At 57.2% G+C, this 25,524-nt stretch overlaps 1 protein-coding gene across 1 annotated transcript; it reads left to right on the top strand.

The window, feature by feature from the left end:
• Positions 1-911: 911 nt before the first annotated feature.
• Positions 912-19,524, top strand: CNIH2 (cornichon family AMPA receptor auxiliary protein 2). The gene is made up of 6 exons (XM_077822410.1): positions 912-992; positions 8,196-8,264; positions 17,373-17,420; positions 18,726-18,838; positions 19,141-19,284; positions 19,497-19,524. Exons 1-6 carry the CDS (start codon positions 912-914, stop codon positions 19,522-19,524), a joined length of 483 nt encoding a protein of 160 aa, XP_077678536.1.
• The last annotated feature ends 6,000 nt before the right edge of the window (positions 19,525-25,524 follow it).

Below are 25,524 nucleotides of genomic sequence, written 5' to 3'. Positions count from 1 at the left end.
CTGTATTCGCAAAAAGAAAAGGAGTACTTGTGGCACCTTAGAGACTAACCAATTTATTTGAGCATGAGCTTTCGTGAGCTACAGCTCACCTCACTCTGTGTTTCACACACCATTGTCATTGTCTCTGCCTCAAACCCTTTGTCACACTCAGAGACCCCTCCCTGTCTCACACAGACTACACCTCCGTCTCACCCATACACACTATCCATTGCCTGTTTTATACCCTTCCTGTCTCACACTCTTACCCCCCATACTCACACCTATCCCTGTCTTACACCCTCACCAATCTCCCTGTCTCACCCCCTCTGTCTCCCACCCCCATCTCACTCATACTCACATCCATCCCTGTCTCACACACTCACCCCCTCCCTGTCATTCACCCCCTCCGAGTCTCACACACTCACCCCCTCCTTGTCTCACCCCCTCCCTGTCTCACCCCCCCCGTCTGTCTCTCACACACTCACCTCTCCCTGTCTCACACACACTACACCTCCGTGTCTCACCCATGCACACCATCCATTGTCTCTGGTTCACGCCCTCCCTGTCTCACGCTCATAGCCCCTCACACTCACCCCACCCACTCCCACTCCCACTCCCCCCTCCCTGTCTCACACTCACACCCCTCTCTCTGCCACACTCACACGCGGTTGCGCTTGCGCCCCGGCTCCTCCTCCCGGCTGGTTGCGAGCGGGGCCGGGGCTGGCAGTCGCGGTGGAGCCGGTCGAGAACCGGAGCAGGGAGCTGAGCGGAACTGAGGCGGATCCCCGAGCCATGGGGCCCCGGGCTCCGCAGCGCTCCTAGGCGGGCGGGTCCGCCCGATTCCCCACGGCGGCGCCCCGAGCTCATGGGCGGCCGCACGGGCTGAGACCCCACGCCGGACGGGCTCGGAGGGACCCAGGCGTCCTGGCACCATGGCGTTCACCTTCGCCGCCTTCTGCTACATGCTCACCCTGGTGCTGTGCGCCTCACTCATCTTCTTCGTCATCTGGCATGTGAGTGCGGGTGGAGGGTGGGGATCGGGATGGGGGTTCGGTGCTGGGGGGGGGTCGGGATGGGGGGATCCGGGCTGCGGGATGGGCGTGCTGGGAGGCTGCCCGTGTCCCTGTCAGGCCGCCTCCTCCGCCAGCCAGGCCCCCCGGAGATCGGGCCGGGGGCGGGGGGGATCCACCCCGTTCATGCTGCCCCGTTTCTGGGGTTCGGGCTTGTCTAGCTACTTGCTCCCCCCGCCCCCGCGTCTCTCGGTCCCTGGCTGACAGGCTTTGCCTGAGTCTCCGCTTTCAAGACTAGCAAGAACCGTGAATAATTGTGCAATGAAAGAGAGACAGAGAGTTCCCCTCTGCCCCCCGTCGCCCCCTGCCCCCATCACCCCGACACCGCACCAGCCCCAGTTCCCATCGCCCGGCTCCCCTTCTCACCAGCCCCTTGGGCCTGCGCCCTGGCTGCCCGGTACCAGTTTGGGGGTTGCTCCCCAGACCGGGCTGCTGGGAGGCGTTGGGCCGGACCGGGGCTCCCGTCAGTGTGTGCGCGTGTGTGTGTGTGTGTTTGTGTGCGCGCGCGATGCTGGTGCTGGTGGTGATATGGAGCCGACGTAGCTAAGAAACCCAGGGTTGGGGCGGGCTGCCTGCGCTGCCCCCCAGAACCCCTAGCCCCTCCCCCCCCCCGTCGTGGCTCCCCACTGTATCCCAGCTCCCCCGGGTCTCCTCAACTGCCTCCCATCCCCCTCCCGGTCGGATCTTCCCCAAACACCCTCCCCTCCGCAGCCCGATCCCTCTCTCCGAGTCCCAACCCCCTCCCGTGCAGGATCCCTCCTGCCCCCAGCCAGATCCCCCGTGGATCCCCCAAATTGCCCTCCGCTGGATCGCCCCCCCCGTTTGTTCCACGGCTGCTGCATATCCCGGGCTCCCCGCGATGTAGCCCCCCTTCTCTCTCAGCCGTAGCTAGGGAACCCGGCGCTGGTTGCCATGGGAACTACATCTGTTTACAAGATGGGCTCTGGGTATCAATAACAGGGTGGTGGGTTTAACTCCTCTGGTTCTGGGCGGGAGGTCTCCCCATCGCTCCCCTTCCTAGCCCTGCACCCCCAGCTCCACCAGTGCCCCTCAGCCCTGCCTTGCAGCCCCCCCTCCTACCCTTGCCTCGGTGCCCCTCAATCCCCATCTGCAGCCCCCTGCTATCCCAGCCTGGGCTCCCCCACACGGACACGGGTCTGGCTTGGCTTTCCACTGCATAGACAGCCTGGGCCTGTCTCTCCTGTATCCCAGATTACTGCCTCTTCATCCCTGCCCCCTCCCCATGGGCATCACAGCACAGCTGTGTCATCCCCCTCCTTGCCCACCCCCCACCCCCAGAGTGCCCAACTGCTTTGGCACTTGCCCCTGTCATGGGAGGGCTCCAACCACAGCTGTCTGGAGCAATGATCTTTGCAATAGTCAGGGATGAAAATATGGTTGTGGGTGTTGGGAGTGCGGGGCACCAGCAGGGCTGTGGGGTGGGGGAAGCCCAGGGCTGGGATAGCAGGGGGCTACAGGAGTGAGGGGCCCCAGCGGTGTTTGGGGCATAGGATGCATTTGAAACAGGGACCACTCCTGACCCCTGGCCAGAGGGATCTGTCCCTGGCAGCAACGATCCAGGTGGGTCTGGGAGCTGCAGGCTGTCAGCTATTTCCTCCCCTGGTGCTGAGATGCAGCCACCTCTGGGGTGGGGCACAGGGGCTGTTTATACAGGGATCCCTTGCCTGGCACTCAACTGCAGCCACCTCAGGGGGGCAGGGTGTGTGTGTGTGTGTGTGTGTGATAATAGGACAGTGTCACACAACAGTTTAGGACAGAAAGTGAAGCAGAATCCTGTCTGTCTGAAGAGTGCCCTAGGAGGACACAGGAGTAGGGCTGGGTGTGAGCTGCATTTCCCATTTCATGGCAAATTCCACAAATTCCACATTTTTTCCTGGAACAGAAGCAAAATATTTGGAAATTTCCCACAAAAGGAAACGACCCCCCCCACCTCCCCCAGGCATTTGGGGTTAATGGAAGCGTCTGGTTCCCATTTCAACCTTTTCCAACTTTTAATGGTTTTCTATATAAAAACGACGAATTTCGTTCTGAAAAGTCTTTTCAAAACCCACTGCCAAACCTTTTCATTCCAAAAACGTGCAAACAGGCCAGTCGGGTTTGGCCAGAAATGGCATTTTTATCAAGAAACAGTCCGAGGAAAAATTTCAGCTCCAGTCAGAAGCAAAAGGGAATGTACCAAACAGAGTGTGAACAGAGCCCCTGACTTGTAAGGATTTTGTCCTGCCCCGCTCCCTGCACTACAGCGCCCCCTGCGGAGCCCCCCCCCGCTCCCTGCACTACAGCGCCCCCTGCGGAGCCCCTCACTCTGCGCCCTGCACTACAGCGCCCCCTGCGGAGCCCCCCCCCCGCTCCCTGCACTACAGCGCCCCCTGCGGAGCCCCCCCCCTCCCTGCACTACAGCGCCCCCTGCGGAGCCCCTCACTCTGCGCCCTGCAGTACATCGCCCCCTGCGGAGCCCCCCCCCCGCTCCCTGCACTACAGCGCCCCTGCGGAGCCCCCCCCCGCTCCCTGCACTACAGCGCCCCCTGCGGAGCCCCTCACTCTGCGCCCTGCAGTACATCGCCCCCTGCGGAGCCCCCCCCCCGCTCCCTGCACTACAGCGCCCCTGCGGAGCCCCCCCCCGCTCCCTGCACTACAGCGCCCCCTGCGGAGCCCCTCACTCTGCGCCCTGCAGTACATCGCCCCCTGCGGAGCCCCCCCCCCGCTCCCTGCACTACAGCGCCCCTGCGGAGCCCCCCCCCCGCTCCCTGCACTACAGCGCCCCCTGCGGAGCCCCTCACTCTGCGCCCTGCAGTACATCGCCCCCTGCGGAGCCCCCCCCCGCTCCCTGCACTACAGCGCCCCCTGCGGAGCCCCCCCCCGCTCCCTGCACTACAGCGCCCCCTGCGGAGCCCCCCCCCGCTCCCTGCACTACAGCGCCCCCTGTGGAGCCCCCCCACTCCCTGCACTACAGCGCCCCCTGCGGAGCCCCCCCCCGCTCCCTGCAGCGCCCCCTGTGCTGCCCCGCTCCTCGCGTCACAGCACCACAGTGGGGTCAGTAATGACTGGAGGAGGGAGTGCCCCCTCTTGAGCCCCCTGCTCTGCTCCCTGCAGCACAGCGCCCCCTATTGAGGCCCACCCTGCAGCACAGCGGTGGAGGCTTTAGGGCGGGATGTGGCCGGGGTTGAGCCCTGGGAGCAGCTGTCCCAGGCGGCTGTGGGGATGGAGATACGGGCTGCTCTGTGCCTTGCTGGCCCCTGCATCTAACCCCCCAGGGGTCCTGACAGTGAAGTTGTGTCACTGCCAGTGCTTAATTTGTGCCAGGGCTGAGCCCGGCGCCCTGGGCTTGCTGCATCAGTTACGGATGGAAAGGAATTGCTTGAGCCCCAGCACCTCTTTCATTACAAATTAAGCACTGGTTACTGCCCGGCCCCTCCCCCCCCGGCCATTAACACCCTTCTGTGCTCTGCCCCAGGGCCACACAATGGCCCATCCAGCCCAGTATCCCCCAGAGGTGTGCTGAGGGGGAGCTCACTGTGGTGCCCTCCTTCCTTTCTCTGCTGGGGGTCAGGGGTTTGCATTGAACTCCAGCACCCCACAGATAAGTGACCTTTCCTCCCTGAACATGCAGCACATCCCATAATACTTTGAGTGCTGAGGGGGGCCCTGCCCCATTCCCTCGCTGCCCCCACTTGAGCCCTTGGGAACCATAGATTCCCCTCCCCACCCAGCAGTGGAGGGTAAACTGAGGCAAGGGGGTCAAACAGCTTGCACAGTGGTATGCAGGGAATCTGCAGGGGAGCCAGGAACAGAACCCAGGTGTCCTGAGCCCCAGCCCTGGGGCCCCCACTCCCCTGTCAGGGCCTGGCCCCTGCAGGGGCTTGGCTGCATGGGAGAGCCCATATGTGTCTGCACATTGCTTTGCTGGGTCTCCTCAACCAAGCTCCTAGCAGAGATAGTGCCCCCCTGTAATTTCCCCCCCCCAGCAGTAAGCAGCCCTCTTGCCACCGGGGAGCCCAGAGGCTGAATAGTTCCCCGGACTCGAGGCAGAGTCCTGGGGGATCCTTGTGTGGAGGGATGGGCAGGAGTGCTGGAACAATTTGTATAGTGGGGGTGCTGAGAGTCATTGAACCAAATTGTAAACCCTCGATAGAATGGAAGCCACTTCAAGTCAGGGGGTGCGGTAGCACCCCCGCACCCCTAGTTCCAGCACCTTTGGGGGGGGAGCTCCCCCAGCCAGGGCTCCTCTCTCAATAGAAGGAGTGAATTGCTCTGGATGTCCCCTGATCCTGCCCTTCCCCAGGTTCAGAACCCAGGTGACTGGGATCAGGGACCCAGGCGATCGGGGGGACTCAGGCGATTGGGAATCAAGGTGCCTGACCCCTCGGAGCAGCAGGGAAAGTTCCTCCCGCGCACTCCCCCCTGATGGAAACCATCCTGTTGCCCCGGTGACCGGCTCCCAGGCGACCAATGGTGGGTGGGTCACACGCTGGTTTCTCTCCCTCCAGTTCTGGGCAGGTGCTGGGCGTGGGGGAAATGGAGGGGATGGAGTTTGTAGCCGTGCAAAGCCAGTGTACCTCAATCCAGACCTGCAGCCCCCCAGCTCTGCCAGTGCCCCTCAATCCTGACCCACAGCCCCCCAGCTCTGCCAGTGCACCTCAATCCCACCCTCAGCCCCCCAGCTCTGCCGGTGCCCCTCAATCCTCACCCCCAGCCCTCCTGTTCTGCTGGTGCCCCTCAATCCCAATCCCCTGCTATTCCAGCCCTGGGTTTACCACCTTCCCACCCCCACCCCCAGCACACACTGACCCCTAATCTCCCCCACTGTGCCTGTCACAAAATTATGTCCGTCCCAGCACAAGCTGGAGTGTTGGACCCTGTCTAGGGCCTGGTATGTGCAGTGAATTTGTGGGGTCTCAGCTTCATTCTGTGTGGGGCAGGCACCCAGCCACAGAGAGCAGCAGCTAAATGGTCCAGCCAGCCACCTCATTACCCCATCCCTGGCTCCCTGCTCCCCCAGCTGGCCTTGCAGGCTGTTCCTAGGGCTCCGATTATGGGGGGAGGATGCTGAAGCAGAATCCCTCCCCTGCCAGGCACAGAAGCCACGTGTGAGGGTTGCTAAGCAACCCCGACAGGCGCCTGTAGTCCTCATTGTTGCTTTGACAGGTACCAAGTGCAGCTCAGATCTGACTGTGGCTGGAGAGGAGCCCAGGGCTGGGTTAGCAGTGGGCTCTGGGCTGGGTTGGGGGGCACCATCAGAGCTGTGGGGGTGGGGGAGAGCCCAGGGCTGGGTTAGCAGTGGGCTCTGGGCTGGGTTGGGGGGCACCATCAGAGCTGTGGGGGTGGAGGAGAGCCCAGGGCTGGGTTAGCAGTGGGCTCTGGGCTGGGTTGGGGGGCACCATCAGAGCTGTGGGGGTGGGGGAGAGCCCAGGGCTGGGTTAGCAGTGGGCTCTGGGCTGGGTTGGGGGGCACCATCAGAGTTGTGGGGGTGGAGGAGAGCCCAGGGCTGGTTTAGCAGGGGGCTCTGGTTTGGCTTGGGGGCACCATCAGAGCTGTGGGGGTGGGGGAGAGCCCAGGGCTGGTTTAGCAGGGGGCTCTGGTTTGGCTTGGGGGCACCATCAGAGCTGTGGGGGTCAGGGGAGCCCAGGGCTGGGCTAGCAGGGGGCTGAGGGTCAGGACTGGGGGAACCAGCAGAGCAGAACTGTGCCCATCACCTTGATGAGTCTCTGCTCTGAGAGCCCAGAAACTGGTGACGGGAGTAGCTGGGGCTGGGGCACATGCCAGGGAGCCAGGAGGCTCTGGGTGCTGGTAAGTGGGCCTGAGTGTGATGGACCTGGTCATGCTTAATGTGGGGGGAGGGGGCAAACTCACGAGCAGGGGCTCTGGAAGGGGGGAAGGGAATCCCCCAGACACACCTGCTGGAGACCACGGCAACAGGACTGAGTTCAGGCTAGTGACAGAAACATCTCCATTTGGGAAGGCCGGGGGGTATCGGCTCTGATCCAGGCTGGGGGCTCCTCCAGCCCCCCACTGTCTCACACCGGATCTCTCCCAGCCCCCGGAGGATGGGGAGGCAGTGGCTGAGTCACCCCATTTGGCTGGGGCTCCGGGGCTGGCTGTTCCGGAGCCGGCTGTGCTGGCAGGAGCCCAGGAAAAGCCATGTGGAGTCGGGGGAGGAAACTGGACCCCCCAGGGAAGCGGGGTCTCTCCACATCCTGCTGGGAGCTAACTTCCCTGGTAACGCTTGGGGGAGGATGGATCCAGGCTTTCAGGGGGCAGATGAGTTCAGGGGGCTGGAAGCCAGGACTCCAGGTTCCATCCCAGCTCTGTCAGGGGAGTAGGGGCTAGTGGTTAGAACAGGGAGGGGCTGGGAGCCAGACTCCTGCTCTGATCCTTGATATTTTTATTATTGATATGGAAGTGCAAAGCAGCAGAGACTGGTGAATTCCTGTCGGCTTGATCACTTCTGGGGAGTTTATCAAGCAGTGACTGTTAGCAGTAGGGTCTGTCTGTTCCTCCCCACCTCCTGTATCCACAAACCAGCCAGTCCCCTGGCCCTGGGGCTGGATTGGAGCCAGCGCGCCATAGAAGGGAAAGCCCCATATCCCATTCTCTAGAAGGGCTAGAGAGGAAGGGTGACAGAATGGGGAGCTGAGAAGGTGTATGTGTGTGTGAGGGGGTCCGGCTGGGTGCCCCAGTGGGTGGCACTGCAGATGCTCCTCTCTGGCTTTATCAGCCCTCAGTTGGGGTCACCCCGTGCAAATTGGCAGGATGGGGTCTGATTTGCATACGTAAATAAGATTGTGTGGGTTGGGCCAGACACTGCCTAGGTGATCATGTCCTCAGGCAGCCCCACCATGGGCTTGTGTGACCCCCCCTCGCCTGCTTCCCCCGGGGCGACCCTCCTGGGAACTCCCTACCCTTCCCTCAATGAATGGGGGAGCCCCCATGGGAAGGTCGGGGGGATGGATCCCTGTATAAACAACCCCTGCACCCCACCCCAGAGGCAGCTGCATCTCAGCACTGGGTAAGAGATCCCTGGATACACTGCCCCCATGTCCCACCCCAGACTCAGCCGTGTTCCAGGGCTGGGCCGGGAGTATCTGTCTCTCTCTGCAGCTGTCTCTGACCCTGCTCCCCCCACAGATCATCGCCTTTGACGAGCTGCACACAGACTTCAAGAGTCCCATTGACCAGGGGAACCCGGCAAGGGCAGTAAGTCAATAGATGTGGTGGGAGAGGTGTGTCTGTCTCTGTGTCCGTCTGTGTCTGACCCTCCCCCTCACCCACTGCCATGCCCCCCCCCCCCCCGCCCATGTCGCCCATGTCATTCCTATATTTCTTAAATGTGGTGTCCACTCAATCGTCCTCTGCCATGAATGAGTGACAGTGGCATGAAGGGTGCAGGGCTCCCAGACTCCTGGGTTCTATCCAAGCTCAGGGAGGGGAGGGGAGTCTAGTGAGTTAGAGCTGGGGGGCTGGCAGGACTCCTGGGTTTGCTCTCGCTGGCTGTGTTGCGCTGAAGTTTGTGTCACTCAAATGTTTTTTCGGAAGGTCCCAAAGTTCCCATCAGCCCCTGGGGCTGGTCCGCTGGGGGGGGTGTCAACACTACTCTGGGGCTGGGATTTCAACAGGCTTCCAAGGCTCTGCACCAACCCACCCCCTCCCATCCCCTCACCCCTCTTTTCTACCCCAGTACCCCACCCCCTCCTTCTCTCCTCATCACACCCCTGGTCCAACCCCACTGCTTGTTGCTTTTTCATCTCTCTTTGTCTAGTTTGATCCAGCTGCATCAGTGCTGGTGCCCCTCCATCCCAGCCCCCAACCCCCCGCTAGCCCACCTCTGGGCTTGCGCTCAGCTCTGCCGATGCCCCTCAGTCCTGACCTGCAGCAGCCCTGGATCCTGTTCCCTCCATGCTCAGCTGATACTCTTCAGTCCCAACCCCCTGCTATCCCAGCAGCCCCCATTCAGATGGGGGTCAAGGTGCGGGTGGGTTCTGGGAGCTGACTGTGCTCAGGTGTGGGGGTCGAGGAGCTGTAATTAAAGGTGCTGCTGACAATCACTAAAACTGCCCCTCCCCCCCCAGCATTGTTCCCTCTAATTTTTCACAGGCCGTGTATGCAAAAAATTTCTTCTGTGCAAATTTTTGTGTGCACGGTGTTTCACCGTGTGTGGGGGGTTTAGGATCTGTGTGAACACGCACAGAGCAGAGGGAACAGTGCCCCGCAGGGTTTGCGGGGGCAGAATAGCACCCTGGGGCCTCGAGAGGGGAAGGTGCTTGCTACGGGTCACAGTGAGTCAGTGGCAGACCTGAGGAAAAAACCCCACTCCCACCCCAGAGCCAGGGATAAAACCCAGGAGTCCTGACTCTCCCTCTCTCTCCTGCTCAAACCCCTTACACCAGCATTTCCCAGGGGGTGGGACCCAAAATTGGTTGGCGGAATGTTTCAAAGGGTCACGTGGCAGCTCCTAGCCCATGGGGCTGGCTGGGCTCTCCCTGCTCCACGCACTGCAACTTCTGCGGTCCCAGCACCCCTCAGGTTTGGCCCAGCCACCCAGACAGGCCAAATCTGAGTGAGTGGCGGCCCTGTAACCCCATGAGCCAGGTCACAACTCCACCCACACACATTTGGTCCAATCAGGTGGGCGGGGCCAAACCTGAGCCACGCCGCAACCGCCAGAGGCTGCGATGCCTGGCACTACCCAAGCCAGCACGGGAGCTGCCGCCGTGGGGTGAGTGCCGTGCAGTGCCCAACCTCATCCTGGGGGCAGGAGCTGACCGAAACCCCCCCCAAGGCCTCCGCCCCCCCAGACTATTTACTGAGTCGCGACAGGCCATAAACTTTTACAAAGGGGTCCTGAGCCCCCAAAAGTTGCGAACCACTGCACTAGACCCTCCCCTCCCTTCCAGGAGTGGGGGATAGAACCCAGGTGTCCTGGTGGGTGGCGAGCCCTGTCTGCTGCCTGTGTGTCGGCTGCAGTAACAGAGTTGCTGGGAGAGGAATTCAGGTCACACAGAGCTGTTTATATTTAGGGAAACGGAGTGGGAGCGATGGCCCCAGCTGCAGTCCCTGGCTTGGGGCCCCCGAGGTTGCTGGGATTGACTCTGCCCAGGTTAGGCACAGTGGAGGGGACAGATGGGCCAGGTGAAGGAATAACTCCTCATAGGGCAGAGTGCTCCCTGTCTGTGCAGCCCAGAGCCCTGGAGTCAACCACCTCCCTGCTCGCACACAGCATCTGCCTGACTGATGGGAAACTGAGGCACAGATGGGGGAGGAACTGAATCAGGGTCATGCAATGAGTAGGGATGAGAAAGGGAAATAGAACCCAGAAGTCCTGGCTCCCAGCCCTCCTGCTCCAATCCTAGACCCCACTCTCACCCAAATTCTATTCATTAACATTTCAGTACTGGAGTAACCTCATTTCATATCTGATACCAGAATCCAGGCCCAACCCCAGTGCAGCCAGGGGTGACTCCAGATATACCTTGTGGGAGCTGACACCAGAATCTGGCCCCGACCCCAGTGCAGTCAGGGGTAACTCTGGATACAACCTGTGGGAGCTGACACCAGAATCCGGCTCTGACCCCAAGTGCAGTCAGGGGTGACTCTGAATATGCTCTGTGGGAGCTGACACCAGAATCCGGCCCTGATGTCAGTGCAGTCAGGGGTGACTCTGGATTTATCCCAGGTAACCAACATCAGACTCTGGCCCACACTCCATCGCAGGCAGATGGTGACTTTGGATTTACTCAGGCTCTCAGCTCAGAATCTGTCCCTAGCCCAATTGCACTTGCTGACTCTGGATCAGTGCTTAATTTGTGCCAGGGCTGAGCCCCAGCACCTCTGGGCTTGGCAGTGCCGAGCCCCAGCACCTCTGGGCTTGCTGCATCAGGTATGAATGTAAAAAATCGCTTGAGCCCTGGCACCTCTTTCATTACAAAGTAAGCGCTGCTCTGATTGACCGGGGGAAGCTGAGCTCAGAATCCAGCCCTCATCCCGTTGCTGTTGCTGGGTGACCGGATTTACCACAAGGGAACTGAGATCTGGGGGCCACTGGGGGCTGGCGGGGATGAGATGGGGGTGAAGAAGGAGGGGAAAGAAGGAGCTGGGGAAATTGATGGGGGTGGGTTCTGGGGGCTGGCCTTGCTCAGGTGCGGGGGAGGGGTCACAGCAGAGTGAATTTGGGGGTCTGGCTGTGCTCAAGAGGGGGTGAGCAGGTGGGGGGACCTTGCTGTGTGAGTCCTGCTTGTAAGTTTGCCTTTCCTGTTATCGATCCAGCCAGGGTTTGGGGTTCACTGGGTGGCAAAAGGGAAGAGACACTGAGGTTTCAGTCCCCCCAGATGAAGCTCAAGTTGCTTCCTGTTCTCTGCAGGGTTGGTAGCAGTGTGGGGAGCCCAGGGCTGGATAGCAGGGACTGCGGGTTTGAGGGGCTCTGACAGAGCTGTGTGGGGAGCCCAGGGCCGGATAGCAGGGGCTACGGGCCAGCACAGGGATACCAGCAGGGTGTCCAGGATTCCAGAGCTGGAATCCTCTCAGGCTGAGTCTCTGTTGGAAAAAGCTGCCATTTGAAGTCTCTGTCGCCCAGTCTCAGGGTTTGATCATGGCATTTGGTGTCTTAGGGCATGTCTATGCTACAACCAAACACCCGGGTTGGCCCCTGTCAGCTGACTCAGGCTCATGGGGCTCCCTCCCTCCTCACGGGGTCCCAGAGGCCAGGCTCCAGCCCCAGCAGTTTCATAGCCCCTCAGCCCGAGCCTCGCCCACCTGAGTCAGATGGCATTGCCTAGCTATGTGTGTTTTATTGCAGTGTAGACATGCCCTTAAATCCCCAGCTCCCAGAGTCCTGGGATCTTCTGAGAATCGTGGCTTTCATATATAAACCCCCCCAGAAACTTTCTCTCCCTTGTGGGGAGAAGCTGGGATCTGCCTCCTGGAGGCACCCCACAGGCACTGAGCCAATAAATACAAGCCCAATGGCACATGATTTCAAAGCTAGTCTCATGGTTTTGGGGCCCCACTAGCTTCGGGGTTCATGCTGAAGAAACTGGAAATGTAAATGTTCCCTTTCCCCTCACGGGAGCACAAGTGGAGCCACTGCTCTTGAGCTCTGTCTATGTAGGGTCTAGTATTTGTGTTTGTGCAGGGCTTAATGTCTGGGGTTTATGTGGGGTCTTGTCTGTGTTTGTGTAGGGCTTAGTCTCACTGTTTATATAGGATCTTACAAGCCCCTTGACTTGCGTATTGTACAAGCCCTAACTAAGGGCACACATTGTGTCAGACAATGATGTGAATGATGGAGCCTGAATCCTCTTTACAACTTGGGGGGGAAGGAAGTGGGGCCCCAGAGGCCCTGGGATTTGGGCTCCACCTTCATTTTGGACTTTCTGCAAACCCTAGCCCTATATAAGGGCAAGGAAATGTCTTCATGGCTACTTGCACCCCACCCCTGATCCCAGCTCCAGCAATAACCCGACACACAAAACTAATTCCCAGAGTGGGTATCCATGTACACACCCTCCCCTCCCCAACCACAAGCCCTCATTCACCTCCCACAGCTGAGAATAGAACCCAGGAGTCCTGGCTCCCCTCCTCCCCCACACCCTGCTCTAACCACAAGGTTACTAGATTATAAAGCCAGAAGGGACAATTGTGATCATCTAGTCTGTCCTCCTGTATAGCCTGTTCCAGTGTCTAATTAAAGCGCTGGGGCAGGTTACTTGGGGAGGCAGTGGAATTCCCACCAGTGGAAGTTTTTAAGAACAGGTTAGACAAACACCTGACAGGGGTAAGCCAGGTTTATTTGGTCCAGCCTCCTTCAGGTGGGTGGCCTAGATGACCATGTTAGGTGCATTCCAGCCCTACATTGCTATGATTATATAACACAGGGCATATGACTTCCATGAATTAACTCCTGGTTGCACTAGAATAGAGCAGATCTGTTATCAAAATATCCCATTTTGATTTAAACATTGCCAGCGATGGTGAATCCACCACAGCCCTGGATAAATTGTTCCAACGTTTAATTACCTGCACTGTTAAAAATGTAGGTGTCTTATCCCTAGTCTGAATTTGTCCAGCTTCAACTTCCAGCCCTTGGCTCTTGTTAGACCTTCGGCTGCTCTATTGCAGCTCCATTATCCAATTTCTGTTCCCCACATAGCTACTTCTAGCCTGTGATCAAGTCACCCCTTAATCTTCTCTTTGTTAAACTAAACAGATCGAGCTCCTGGAGCCTCTGACTCTGAGGCATGTTCTCTAAGTCTTTAGTCATTCTCGTGGCTCTTCTCTGAGCCCTCCAATTTATCAGCATCCCTCTTGCATTGTGGTACGAGAGCTGGATGCAGGATTCCAGTAGTGGCCACACCAGCGCCACACCCGGAGGTAACAGAACCTCCCTTCTCCTAGTTGGGATTCCCCTGTTTACACACCCCAGGCTCGCATTAGCCCTTTTAGCCACGGCATCGCACTTGGGAGCTTGTGTTCAGCTGATTAGCCGCCATGAGCCCCAAGCCCTTGTCAGAGTTCCCTGTCCTGAAAGTATGGCCAGTGTTCTTTGTTCCTAGAGGTGTATGTTTACATTTGCCCATATTACAACACACATTGTTTGCGTGTGCCCAGCTTACCCAGGAAGCCAGATCGCTCTGTATCCGTGACCTAACTTCATTATTTATTACTCTCCCAATCTTTGTGTCATCTGCAAACATTTCATGATGATTCGATGTTTTCTTCCAGGTCACTGATAAAAAGGTTAACTCGTGTAGGGCCAAGAGCTGATCCTTCGGGACCCCACTAGAAACACTCCCATTCAGTGATGATTCCCTGTGTACAGTTACATTTTGCGACCTAGCACTTAACCAGCTTAACCCCATTTAATGTGTGTCATGCTGGGTTTGTATTGTTCAAGGTTTTGAATCACAATGTCATGCAGCATCACATCAAATGCCTTACAGACGTCTCAATATATTACATCAGCTTTATTACCTTTATCAACCAAACTTGGAATTTCATCAAAGAATATACCAAATTAGTTTGACAGGAACTATTTTCCATAAACCCACGTTGACTGGCATTAATTATATCACACTCCTATAATTCTTTATTAATTGAGTCCCATCATATCTGCAGCCCCATGTCTTGCCTGGGATTGATGTCAGGCTGACAAGCCTATAATTACACAGGTCCATCCTTTGGCCCAGTTTAAATACTGGTGCAACATTAGTGTTCTCCCAGTCCTCTAGAACAGGGGTTCTCAAACTTTTTCTTTCTGAGCTCCCCTCCCCGTCCCCCCCAACATGATATAAAAACTTCACAGCCCACCTGTGCCACAACAACTGGTTTTCTGCATATAAGAGCCAGGGCCTATGTTAGGGGTAGCAAGCAGGGCAATTGCCTGGGGCCCCATGCCACAGGGCCCCTGCAGAGCTAAGTTGCTCAGGCTTTGGCTTCAGCCCCAGGTGGCAGGGATCACGGCCCTGGGCTTCAGCCCCAGCCAGTGGGACTTTGGCTTTCTACCCTGCGAGTCTAATGCGAATCTAGGCCCCAGTGAGTCTAATGCTGGCCCTGCTTGGAGGACCCCCAGAAACCTGCTCACAGCCCCCCCCCCAGGGGGCCCCAGACCCCTGGTTGAGAACCGCTGTTCTAGAACTTCCCCAGTGCTCCAAAACATATTGAAAAATCAACCCTAATTGTCCAGAGAGCTCCTTGGTCAGCTCTTGTAATACATTTGGATGCAAGTTATAGGGCCTTGCTGATTAAGAAATGTCCCAAGCGGCAAAAAAACCAAAACTTGCCGCCGAACGGGGAGGCGGAGTGATGGTGCAGCCGAAGAAGAGTCGCGTCCCCGCCGCCGAATTGCCGCCGAGCGCGAAATGTGCTGTGACGGAGCGGCCGCCGAATTCCCGCCGCTGCCGAGGGTGGATTGCCGCCCCAGAGCCCGACCTCCTGCCGCCTGCTTGGTTCGCTGGTGCCTGGAGCCAGCCCTGACCTTAACTTTAGTAGATGCTGTTTAACATCCTCCGGAATTACTATTGGAATAGAAAGTGTTTCATCGCCATCATCATCATATGATATGAACACTCTATCTGGCTTTCTCTCAAATACAGACCACAAATAGTTATTGAATACTTCTGCCATTTCTACATTATTATTGACAATTTTGCCATTTCCATTTAGGAATGGACCAATGTTGTTTTGTTCTTAACATTCTTGAAAAAAATTCCTTCTCATTGTCCTTAACTCTGCTGGCCAAACATCACTCCTTGTATCCTTTTGCTTTCCTTATTAATTTTCTACAATTCCTAGCTTCTGATTTATATTCATAGAATCATAGAATCATAGAATATCAGGGTTGGAAGGGACCTCAGGAGGTCATCTAGTCCAACCCCCTGCTCAAAAGCAGGACCCATACCCAATTAAATCATCCCAGCCAGGGCTTTGTCAAGCCTGACCTTAAAAACTTCTAAGGAAGGAGATTCCACCACCTCCCTAGGCAACGCATTCCAGTGTTTCACCACCCTCCTAGTGAAAAAGTTTTTCCTAATATCCAACCTAAACCTCCCCCACTGCAACTTGAGACCATTACTCCTTGTCCTGTCCTCTTCCACCACTGAGAATAGTCTAGAACCATCCTCTCTGGAACTACCTCTGAGGTAGTTGAAAGCAGCTATCAAATCCCCCCTCATTCTTCTCTTCTGCAGACTAAACAATCCCAGTTCCCTCAGCCTCTCCTCATAACTCATGTGTTCCAGACCCCTAATCATTTTTGTTGCCCTTCGCTGGACTCTCTCCAATTTATCCACATCCTTCTTGTAGTGTGGGGCCCAAAACTGGACACAGTACTCCAGATGAGGCCTCACCAATGTCGAATAGAGGGGGACGATCACGTCCCTCGATCTGCTCGCTATGCCCCTACTTATACATCCCAAAATGCCATTGGCCTTCTTGGCAACAAGGGCACACTGCTGGCTCATATCCAGCTTCTCGTCCACTGTCACCCCTAGGTCATTTTCCGCAGAACTGCTGCCTAGCCATTCGGTCCCTAGTCTGTAGCTGTGCATTGGGTTCTTCCGTCCTAAGTGCAGAACCCTGCACTTATCCTTATTGAACCTCATCAGATTTCTTTTGGCCCAATCCTCCAATTCATGCTTCATGGCTATTGACTTCCCTTCTCTCCCTTTTGTATCTATCTGTCTTGTTCATTTATTGTAATGAACTGCCCTCACTTCATCTCTAAGTAAGGTGGGTTCTTTCTTGATTGTGGCTTTTTAGGCTTCTATTAAAACGTTCTTAAACAATTCCTAATTATCATTCACATTTTTCTCATTAAATTCTGCCTCCCAGCTGACTTGGATCCTTTTAGCTTTCAGCCTTGTGAAACGAGACCTTTTAAACATAAGTTAATATATTGCTAGTTTGGGGTTTATTCTGTTTATACGTAACAAATGTGATCAAGTCATGATCGCTTGCATCTAAGCAACAACAAATTTTTAGTTCTGTGCTCAATTCCTCTTTATCTGTCCAGATGAGGTCTAATATAGAATTCCCTCATGTTGGATGCAACACTCTGAGCTAGGAAATTGTCATTTATAACTGCAATCTATAATATATAAAAAGAAAAGGAGTACTTGTGGCACCTTAGAGACTAACCAATTTATTTGAGCATGAGCTTTCGTGAGCTATGAAGTGAGCTATAGCTCACGAAAGCTCATGCTCAAATAAATTGGTTAGTCGCTAAGGTGCCACAAGTACTCCTTTTCTTTTTGCGAATACAGACTAACACGGCTGTTACTCTGAAACCTATAATATATAGAAATTCCAAGGATGCTTTCGCACTGACAGCAGGAGGCCTCCAGCAGATGTCACTCAGATTGAAGCCCCCATGATCACACTGTTCATTCCCCCTCTACTCATTAAAAACAGGTGTGGAAGGAGCCAGGCATCCTGTTCTCTAGTGGATTTGGTGGCATGTAGAAGACACCATCTAGTAACCAATCTATTGCTTTATCTGTTAGGACATTGATCTATAAGCATTGTAGCTCATTTGCTTCCGAGCTGTCGGTGACTCTGACACACATAATGCTATATTTGACACCCCCCTTGCCTTTTTGCCCACTTGATCCTTCCTAAATAGGCTATAACCATTGATTTCTAACATTCCAACCCCACTCCCGTCCCAGAGCCAGGTATAGAACCCAGGAGTCCTGACTACCAGCCCCTCCCACAAGGCTTGAACACCCCTCTCTGTTCCTGCCTCACCCCCTTCTTTCAGCCCTCCCCTGTGCCAACTCTCAGTCTAATTCCCTGTTTCTTTTACCCCTGCAGCGAGAGCGATTGAAAAACATTGAGCGGATTTGCTGCCTCCTGAGAAAGGTGCGTCCGTGTGTCCCTGTCCCTGCCTCACCTGTCTGTGTGTCCCCCCACGTCCATGTGGCCCATCCCTGCCCCTTACGTCTTAGCTCTCCCAGTCCCCAAAACAGTGCATGACCAGTTCTTGAACCCCCAACCTGGGAGCAACTGACAGCGCCTGAACCCTCCAGCCCCCTGAACTCCTGCACCTCTCCAAACATCTGCACCTCTTCCCTATAGCCTCCTCACCTCTCCCCACTGCATCCTGAACCCCCAAGCTCCATCACTCTTTCCCTTCGTAGGCTCCCTGAACTTCCACCCCACAGCCCCCCACACCTCTTCCCACAGCCTCCTGAACCCCCAACCCCTCTCCCATCTCCTGCCCCTCCTAGGCTCCCTGCACCTCCTCGCACCCTCTCCCCTCCTAGGCTCCCTGGACTTCAGCCCCACAGCCTCCCACTTCTCCCACAGCCTCCTGAACGCCCAACCCCCTTGGCTCCCTGCACCTCCTCCCCACAGCCCCCCACAGCTCTCCCCACAGCCTTGTCTGCTCACACCCCCTCCCCTCCTAGGCTCCCTGCACTGCCTCCCCAAAGCCCCCAACATCTCTCCTCATAGCTTCCTGATCCCCCAAGCCCCCTCCCACCCCTTCCCCTCCTAGGCTTCATGCACTTCCTTCCCTCAGCCACCCCCCCCACCTCTCCCCACAGCTTTCTGAGTTTCCAACCCCCTTCGCACCTCCTCCTCCTCCTAGGCTCCCAGCATCTTCTCCCCACAGCCCCTGACACTTCTTCCCACACCCTCCTGAACCCTCACCCATCCCCCAGCCAGTCCCCACCTGCCTTAGGGCCAGATCAGAGCTGCCCCCTCCCCCAAGAAAGGCCCCATATCCTATTCCCTGCTACCCTGAGCCAGCCAGTTCCCCTGCCCTGGGGCCAGATTGGAGCTGGTGCCCCTGGGGAGGTGCTGTGTTGCCTGTGTCAGTTTCCCTGTTGTGTGTTGCTCTGCATTCCTGTCTGAGACTACTGCCCCCCCCCGTATTATTTATGCCTGGCTGCTGGCAGGACAGGACACGGCCACGGCCAAGCCGCGGAATACTAATGGGGGTGCCTGTGGGGAGCAAAGTGTGCTGAGGCGGCATCTACCCACCACTGGCACTGGGAGCCAGGTAGGGTTGCCAATTTTGGTTGGGCATATTCCTGGAGGTTTCCTCACATGACATAATCTTTAAGTACAGATTAATCTTAAATTCCTGGAGGGTTGACAACCCTAGAGCCAGGACTCCTGGGGTCTATTTCCCCACAGACCAGGGCTTGCTGTCTCTTCCAGCTCGTGGTCCCTGAATACTCCATCCATGGGCTCTTCTGCCTCATGTTCCTGTGTGCAGCCGAGTGGGTCACCCTGGGCCTCAACATCCCTCTGCTCTTTTACCACCTCTGGAGGTGAGTGGGTTCTGCGCCCTGGGAGCCAGCCCTCCTCGAGAGGACAGCTTGTGGGGGGAGGGAGTGCAGCCTCTGGGGGTGGAGGGGTGGGATTGAAGGACACGGGGCGGGGTGCCCAGGGCTGGGCTGGGGGCGGGGGGAGGGGGAAGGAGACCAGCAGAGCCGTGGGCATGGCGGGGCTAGCAGGGGGGCCGGCAGAGCCGTGGGCGTGGCTGGGCTAGGAGGGGGGGGTCTTTCCTAAGTACTACAAGAAGCCCCTTGCACGAGCCCCTGTCTGAGCCCTGGCCTCGTTGCCCCCCCAGGTACTTCCACCGCCCGGCAGATGGGTCCGAGGTGATGTACGATGCTGTCTCCATCATGAATGCCGACATCCTCAACTACTGCCAGAAGGAGTCGTGGTGCAAACTAGCCTTCTATCTGCTGTCCTTCTTCTACTACCTGTACAGGTAGTGCCCCGGCACGGTCTCTGGGGAATCCTTACCGGGGGCTGAGATGCAGCCTCCTCTGGGGTGGGGCATGGGGCGGTTATACAGGGATCCCTTACCCAATACTCAGGTACAGCTGTCTCTGGGGTGGGGACCCTGTGCGCCTCACTCCTGACCTGCAGCTCCGTTATGCTGCAGCATTTCAGGGTGTCTCTTTTTCTTTCTCTCCCCAGTATGGTTTATACTTTGGTGAGTTTCTAAGAGGACTGAGTGGGGGACCTCACAATTATCTCAGTGGCTGCTCCTGGACTCCTGGGCTTACCCCCAACCAGCTGTTTCTAGGAGAGCGCAAGAGATGCTGGGAACACGGGGGGCCCCTGAAACTCCAACACCCCCATGGGCGTGATGCACCGCCCCCATGGATTTGAGGCTCTGCCCCATCGCTGGACGACTCGCAGGATCAGACGTTGGGCCTCCCCATATTAGGGCCGCCCCGTGTTTTGAGTGACTCACTAAACCCTGCTGCCCCTCATTTCTGCAGCGCCCATGAGGAGGGAAGCATCTCCTTCCAGATGTACCCTCCCCACCTCTGAGATGGGGGCCAGGGCAGGAGCGACCTCCCCCACCCCAGCTGTGACACTCCCCATTGCCACACCCCATTGTGAGCTTGTCTGTTGGGGGGCAGGGAGGGGGACGGGGCACCCTGCCCCACTGTTAAACCCATTTTAGGGTGCAGGGGAGCTGGATACTGGGCACCTCTCCCCTGTAGTGTCATTATAATGCGGGGGTAGGGGGTCAGGGCTGATGTCCCCAGGACTAGGGGTGTTATTCTGTTGGACACATTTACGTCTAATCCAGAGGGGTGTAACCCACCCAGAATCTCCCCACAACCTATGGAGCACAGCCCCTGCCCCCCCCCCCACCCCAGGGCAGGCCCAAACCCCACACATGCCAGGGCGTGGCAGGGTATTTCTGTGTGTTTGTAGTGTTGAATTTGTTACCAGGAGTTATTGTCTGGAGTGGGGGCTGGGGGCCCAGGGGGTGCCTTAACTAGACCCCAAGCAGAAGGGGCTCAAGGCTGAACAATGACACCTCCACCCACTGCAAATGTCAGGCCCACTCCAACCCTCATTACCTCCTCATTACCAAGTTGGGGGGAAGATTTTGGGGTGCACTCAAATTTGGGCCTTGAGTCCAGAAAGTGGGATGGGGTCCCTGTGTGTGGGGGTGACCTTTTATCCTGCATGCGGGGGGGTGTCTCTGTGCAGAACACCCCATTATCTCACGTCGGGAGCTGTTCTGGGCTCGGTGCTGGGGAGGAAATCACTGGTTTTAGAAGGAGGGGATTCCCCCCCTCCCCTGCACCTCCATCTGGGGTCAGACCCACACAGAAAGGGACCCTGGTGCCAGAGCTGTCTACAGGTGTTGGGGTGCGTGGGAGAAATTGCTCCCCCTTGGTCATTTCCCCCCTCCCCATTTCCCCCCCCTCCCCAGGACATTTGTGTATGAAAGAAACATTGGCTAAACAATCCTCAACTTTGTGGCTAAATAAAAACTTGCAAAAAAAAAAAAAAAAAAGGCCCCCCCATTGGCCTCCTGGTGTCTGTAAGTGGGACAATGGGCCCTCAGGGAGCGCTGGCTCCAGTCCGGCCACAGGGCAGGGCAGCGCTTTCCACGCTCGGGGCCACCAGTTCCAAGCCAGTCCCCTGCCACAGCGCTTCATTGCCCCGCTCCACAGCCACGGGAGAGGGGCTGAGCAGGCCCCTGACTGGCTGCCTCCCAAGGGCAGGCAGCACATTGCCGGGGCGGTGGGGGGGGTTGGTGCTCTGGCACTGCTGCTGTGGGGGACTGTGAAGTGCTGGGCAGCCTGTCCCCACCAAGCCTGGCCTCCTGGGGACGTGTCTTTGCTCCCAGCCCACAGGGCACTGGGGAGCTGGTTTGCACTGCAACAGCGCAAGGGCCTTCAAGGGGTGCCAACATTGTGTTTAAAACTAAGGGCCTGTTTTCGTAGCGCCCCCCCCCCTCCCCCGGCCTGCCTGATATTGTTGTTATCGGAGTTTGGAGCATGTAGCAATAAGAAGCCATACTCACCCCCTGCACCCCCTCACTCCCCCCCCCCCGCCATTCGCCAGGGGCATTGCTTGCGGCTTTTTGCAGCACTCAGCAACTCCAGAGCTTGTTGAGGTGAAAATATAAGGGACGTACGTCCCGTGTAATAAGGGACTGCTGGCAGCCCTGCTTCTGCGTGGCCATTACCACAGGGACCCCCCAAAGCCTGCCAGGATGGGATGTGTGCTCTCACCCCAGGGCGAGGCACTGCTGTTGGAGTGTACGCAGCCCTTGAGCACCAGCGGGCACACACTCACGGGCTCAGCCCTTCATCCCTTCTTGCCAGACCAAACCCCTGCCCCCGCCCCCCCGACACCCCTTACAGGCTCCCCCCCCCAACTAGCCTCACACACAGCCTTCAGGACACCCCCCCTCCCCCCCCCACACACAAACACACTCCCACACTGCGCACACACCCCAGCCACCTGCTCGGCCAGCAGTCACTCAGTGGTGGCTTGGTCTGTTACTCCCGCCTGAGCCAAAGGGACAACCCCAGGGTTGGCTGCTGTGGGGGACAGGGGCGGTGGATCATAGTCACAGTGTAGGCAGCGAGCTCAGTCCCTATGGGGCAGCCCAGCTAGCCAGGCCCAGGGACATCCCCACTACTGGAACCTGGGCAGGGATTCCTGGGTTCTTTCCCCAGCTGGTGGGAGGGGGGCTAGAGGCTTAGCCACGGCGAGGGGGGGGACCCTGTGAGGCCTGCAGGGCTCTGTCACTCCACTGGGAGAGGACTGGGGTTTGGGTGGGGGGGGTGCTGTTAGCCAGGATTCCTCGGTCTGAGCCTCTTCGCTGACATGTTTCCCCTCTGTAATGAGCTCAGTAAAATTCTCTCCTGGGGCAGTTGTAGGGCTGCAAAGCTCTTTGAAGCGCTCGAGAATAATCAGCAACTGCTGTTTTCTGGGCCATTTATCAAGTCTCGGATCAAATTTGTCACTATGCTGCCAGGAGAGATTGTGAACGAGAACGAGAACCCTGCACTGGCAAAGAGCCACCTCCCCCAGGCTTTGATCTGCTGGGAAGGCGCCATCACAGCCGTGGCGCGAGGGATCCCTTTCCTGGCGCCATGCTGCAGCTGCCTCTGGCGTGGGGCACGGCGGCTGTTTATACAGGGGTTCCCTCGCCTGGCAGTGAGCAGCAGCTGCCTCTGGGGTGGCGTGCTGGGGCTGTTTATACAGATTTCCTCCCCCACCCTGCCTGGCACTGAGACATGCCCCATCAGCATTTTGGGTTTGGCCGGGGGGTGGGTGGGGAATGCAGCGGTAGGAACCCAGCCGCCAGGGTGGGAGCTGTTATGTAATGGCCAGTGCTCACTGTCCTCCCTACTTGCTCCAGCACATTAGCCATGAGCTGCAGCGCTGATGGATTTAATCTGTTTAGGTGAGTTGCCACCTGACCGCTCCCGAGCTGGCCCCATCTCCAGCCACAGGACCCCAGCTGCTGGCCCTGGGGCTGCCCTCAGCTCCCCCCTCCCACCCCCGCCTGCTGCAATGCTCGTGAATTTGTCCTTGATTCGCTCCATTTCTCCATTAAACAAAGCAGGATAGTTAATGTGGGCGCACCTAGACTGGGCTGGGGGAGCAAGCGTGTGTTTGTGTCCTACCCTCGGGGCGCGGGGGGTGGGGGTGGTGAGCACCACAGCCAATCCAGCCCCAAGACGGGGGAAACAGACTGGTGTGGGGGTGCAGGGAATGGACTACAGGGCCTTTCCCTGGGGGCGGAGGGAAGAGGTGCTGGCTTTTGGGTGCACAGGCATGGGTGATGGTGCTTGTGCAAGGTGTGTCAGGGTTAGAGCTGGGAAGGCTGGCCGCCAGGCCTGTGGGGTCTGGGTCTATTGGTTAGAGTGGTGGGAGGTGGGGGCTGGGTGTCAGGACTACTAGGTTTTAGGCCTTGCTGCAGGACAGGCCATGGAACTAGTGGGATGAGCTGGGCGGCAGGACAGTGGGGTTCCAGTCTCAGCTCACTGGAGGGGGGCATGGGGGAGAGTTCACACCTCATTCACCCCCCCACCCCCAAGATCTCTGCTTAATTGGAAAAGCCAGCAACCTCCAGATATGTCAGAAATGGGGAGAGTGGAGGAGTTGGTTGGAGCTTGGGGTGGGGGGGAAAGACAGTGCTGGGGGAGGGGTAGAGCTTATCTGTCTTTCTTGCCCCCACCCATCCCTGCTGACTGAGGTGCTGGATTCACAGTGAAGGGAAGTGGTTGGGGAGGGGGCCTGGCAGGAGACCTGGGAGCCTCCCTCTCAACTGCTGCGGTCAGCATTGCAGCATTAATTGCTCTTGGGGTGAGTGGTTGCAAGGTGATGATGAGCAGTTAACTAACAGACCCTGAGACAGAAGGGGAGCCCAAGGCTGGGCTATCAAGGGGCTGTGGGTCAGGACTGAGGGGCACTGGCAGAGCTGGGGTGGAAACCGATAGCTGCTCTGGCCCATATGGGGGTCCCTGGCTCATAACTGGGCAGAGGTGCTGAAACGGGGGGTGCTCTTGCACCCCCCTGGCTTGAAGCGGTTTCCTTCATATCCAGCGTTTACAGTTGAGTTCAATGGCTCTCAGCGCCCCCACTGTACACATGGGTTCCAGTGCCCCTGTAACTCAGGGCATCTGCTGAGGAAAGTTTGTGGGGATCCAATACATCTGCTTCCATTTGCTTCCCTGAGCAAAGGGCCCTGTGTGCTGGGCTCGCACTGACACCTGGTGGCAAGAGGCAGAATGACAATGTCAGCAGCATTGAAGGCAGGATGAGCCAGAGCTCCCTCTCTGGTCCCCTCCCCACCCTTGCATCCCTGTGCTGCAGCAGGCCTGGGCTATAGTGGAGGCAAGGGTTAAAGTGCTTGGCAAAGGGGCTCTGATTGGCTGCTTGCCCCACCTCCTGTGGTATAAGCGGCCAATCAGAGCTGCTACAGCGCTCTTCCCCCAGGAGGTGCAGAGGAGGCGGGGGTGGGGGTAGAGTTAATAGGGGGTGAGAGGAGGGACAGTTTGATGGGGCAGGCAGCTGTGAAGGCACTTTAATAGCTGTGGAAAATTACAAATCATAGAACATCAGGGTTGGAAGGGACCTCAGGAGGTCATCTAGTCCAACCCCCTGCTCAAAGCAGGGCCAGTCCCCAACTAAATCATCCCAGCCTGGGCTTTGTCAAGCCTGACCTTAAAAACTTCTAAGGAAGGAGATTTCACCACCCTCCTAGTGAAAAAGTTTTTCCTAATACCCAACCTTGAGACCATTACTCCTCGTTCTGTTATCTGCTACCACTGAGAACAGTCTAGATCCATCCTCTTTGGAACCCCCTTTCAGGTAGTTGAAAGCAGCTATCAAATCCCCCCTCATTCTTCTCTTCCGCAGACTAAACAATCCCAGTTCCCTCAGCCTCTCCTCATATGTCATGTGTTCCAGTCCCCTAATCATTTTTGTTGCCCTTCGCTGGACGTTTTCCAATTTTTCCACATCCTCCTCCTAGTGTGGGGCCCAAAACTGGACACAGTACTCCAAATGAGGCCTCACCAATGTCGAATAGAGGGGAACGATCACATCACTCGATCTGCTGGCAATGCCCCTACTTATACATCCCAAAATGCCATTGGCCTTCTTGGCAACAAGGGCACGCTGTTGACTCATATCCAGCTTCTCGTCCACTGTAACCCCTAGGTCCTTTTCTGCAGAACTGCTGCTGAGCCATTCAGTCCCTAGTCTGTAGCGGTGCATGGGATTCTTCTGTCCTAAGTGCAGGACTCTGCACTTGTCCTTGTTGAACCACAACAGATTTCCTTTGGCCCAATCCTCTGATTTGTCTAGGGCCCTCTGTATCCTATCCCTACCCTCCAGCATATCTACCACTCCTCCCAGTTCAGTGTCATCTGCAAACTTGCTGAGGGTGCAATCCACACCATCCTCCAGATCATTAATGAAGCTATTGAACAAAACCAGCCCCAGGACCGACCCTTGGGGCACTCCACTAGATACCGGCTGCCAACTAGACATGGAGCCATTGATCACTACCCATTGAGTCTGACAATCTAGCCAGCCTTCTATCCACCTTATAGTCCATTCATTCAGCCCATACTTCTTTAACTTGCTGGCAAGAATATTGTGGGAGACTGTGTCAAAAGCTTTGCTAAAGTCAAGGAACAACCCGTCCACTGCTTTCCACTCATCCACA

Source organism: Eretmochelys imbricata, chromosome 7, assembly GCF_965152235.1.
Source record: "Eretmochelys imbricata isolate rEreImb1 chromosome 7, rEreImb1.hap1, whole genome shotgun sequence".
In the NCBI taxonomy this organism is placed as follows: domain Eukaryota; kingdom Metazoa; phylum Chordata; order Testudines; family Cheloniidae; genus Eretmochelys; species Eretmochelys imbricata.
The sequence above is the reverse complement of the archived record's forward strand: the minus strand, read 5'-3'. Positions and strand labels throughout refer to the sequence as shown.

Excerpts from the sequence above, each read along its gene's own strand:
- CNIH2 (XM_077822410.1), top strand. The coding sequence starts at position 912 with ATGGCGTTCACCTTCGCCGCCTTCTGCTACATGCTCACCCTGGTGCTG. Across the intron at positions 993-8,195 it reads TCTTCTTCGTCATCTGGCAT|ATCATCGCCTTTGACGAGCT; the intron begins GTGAGTGCGGGT and ends CTCCCCCCACAG. Across the intron at positions 8,265-17,372 it reads AGGGGAACCCGGCAAGGGCA|CGAGAGCGATTGAAAAACAT; the intron begins GTAAGTCAATAG and ends TTACCCCTGCAG.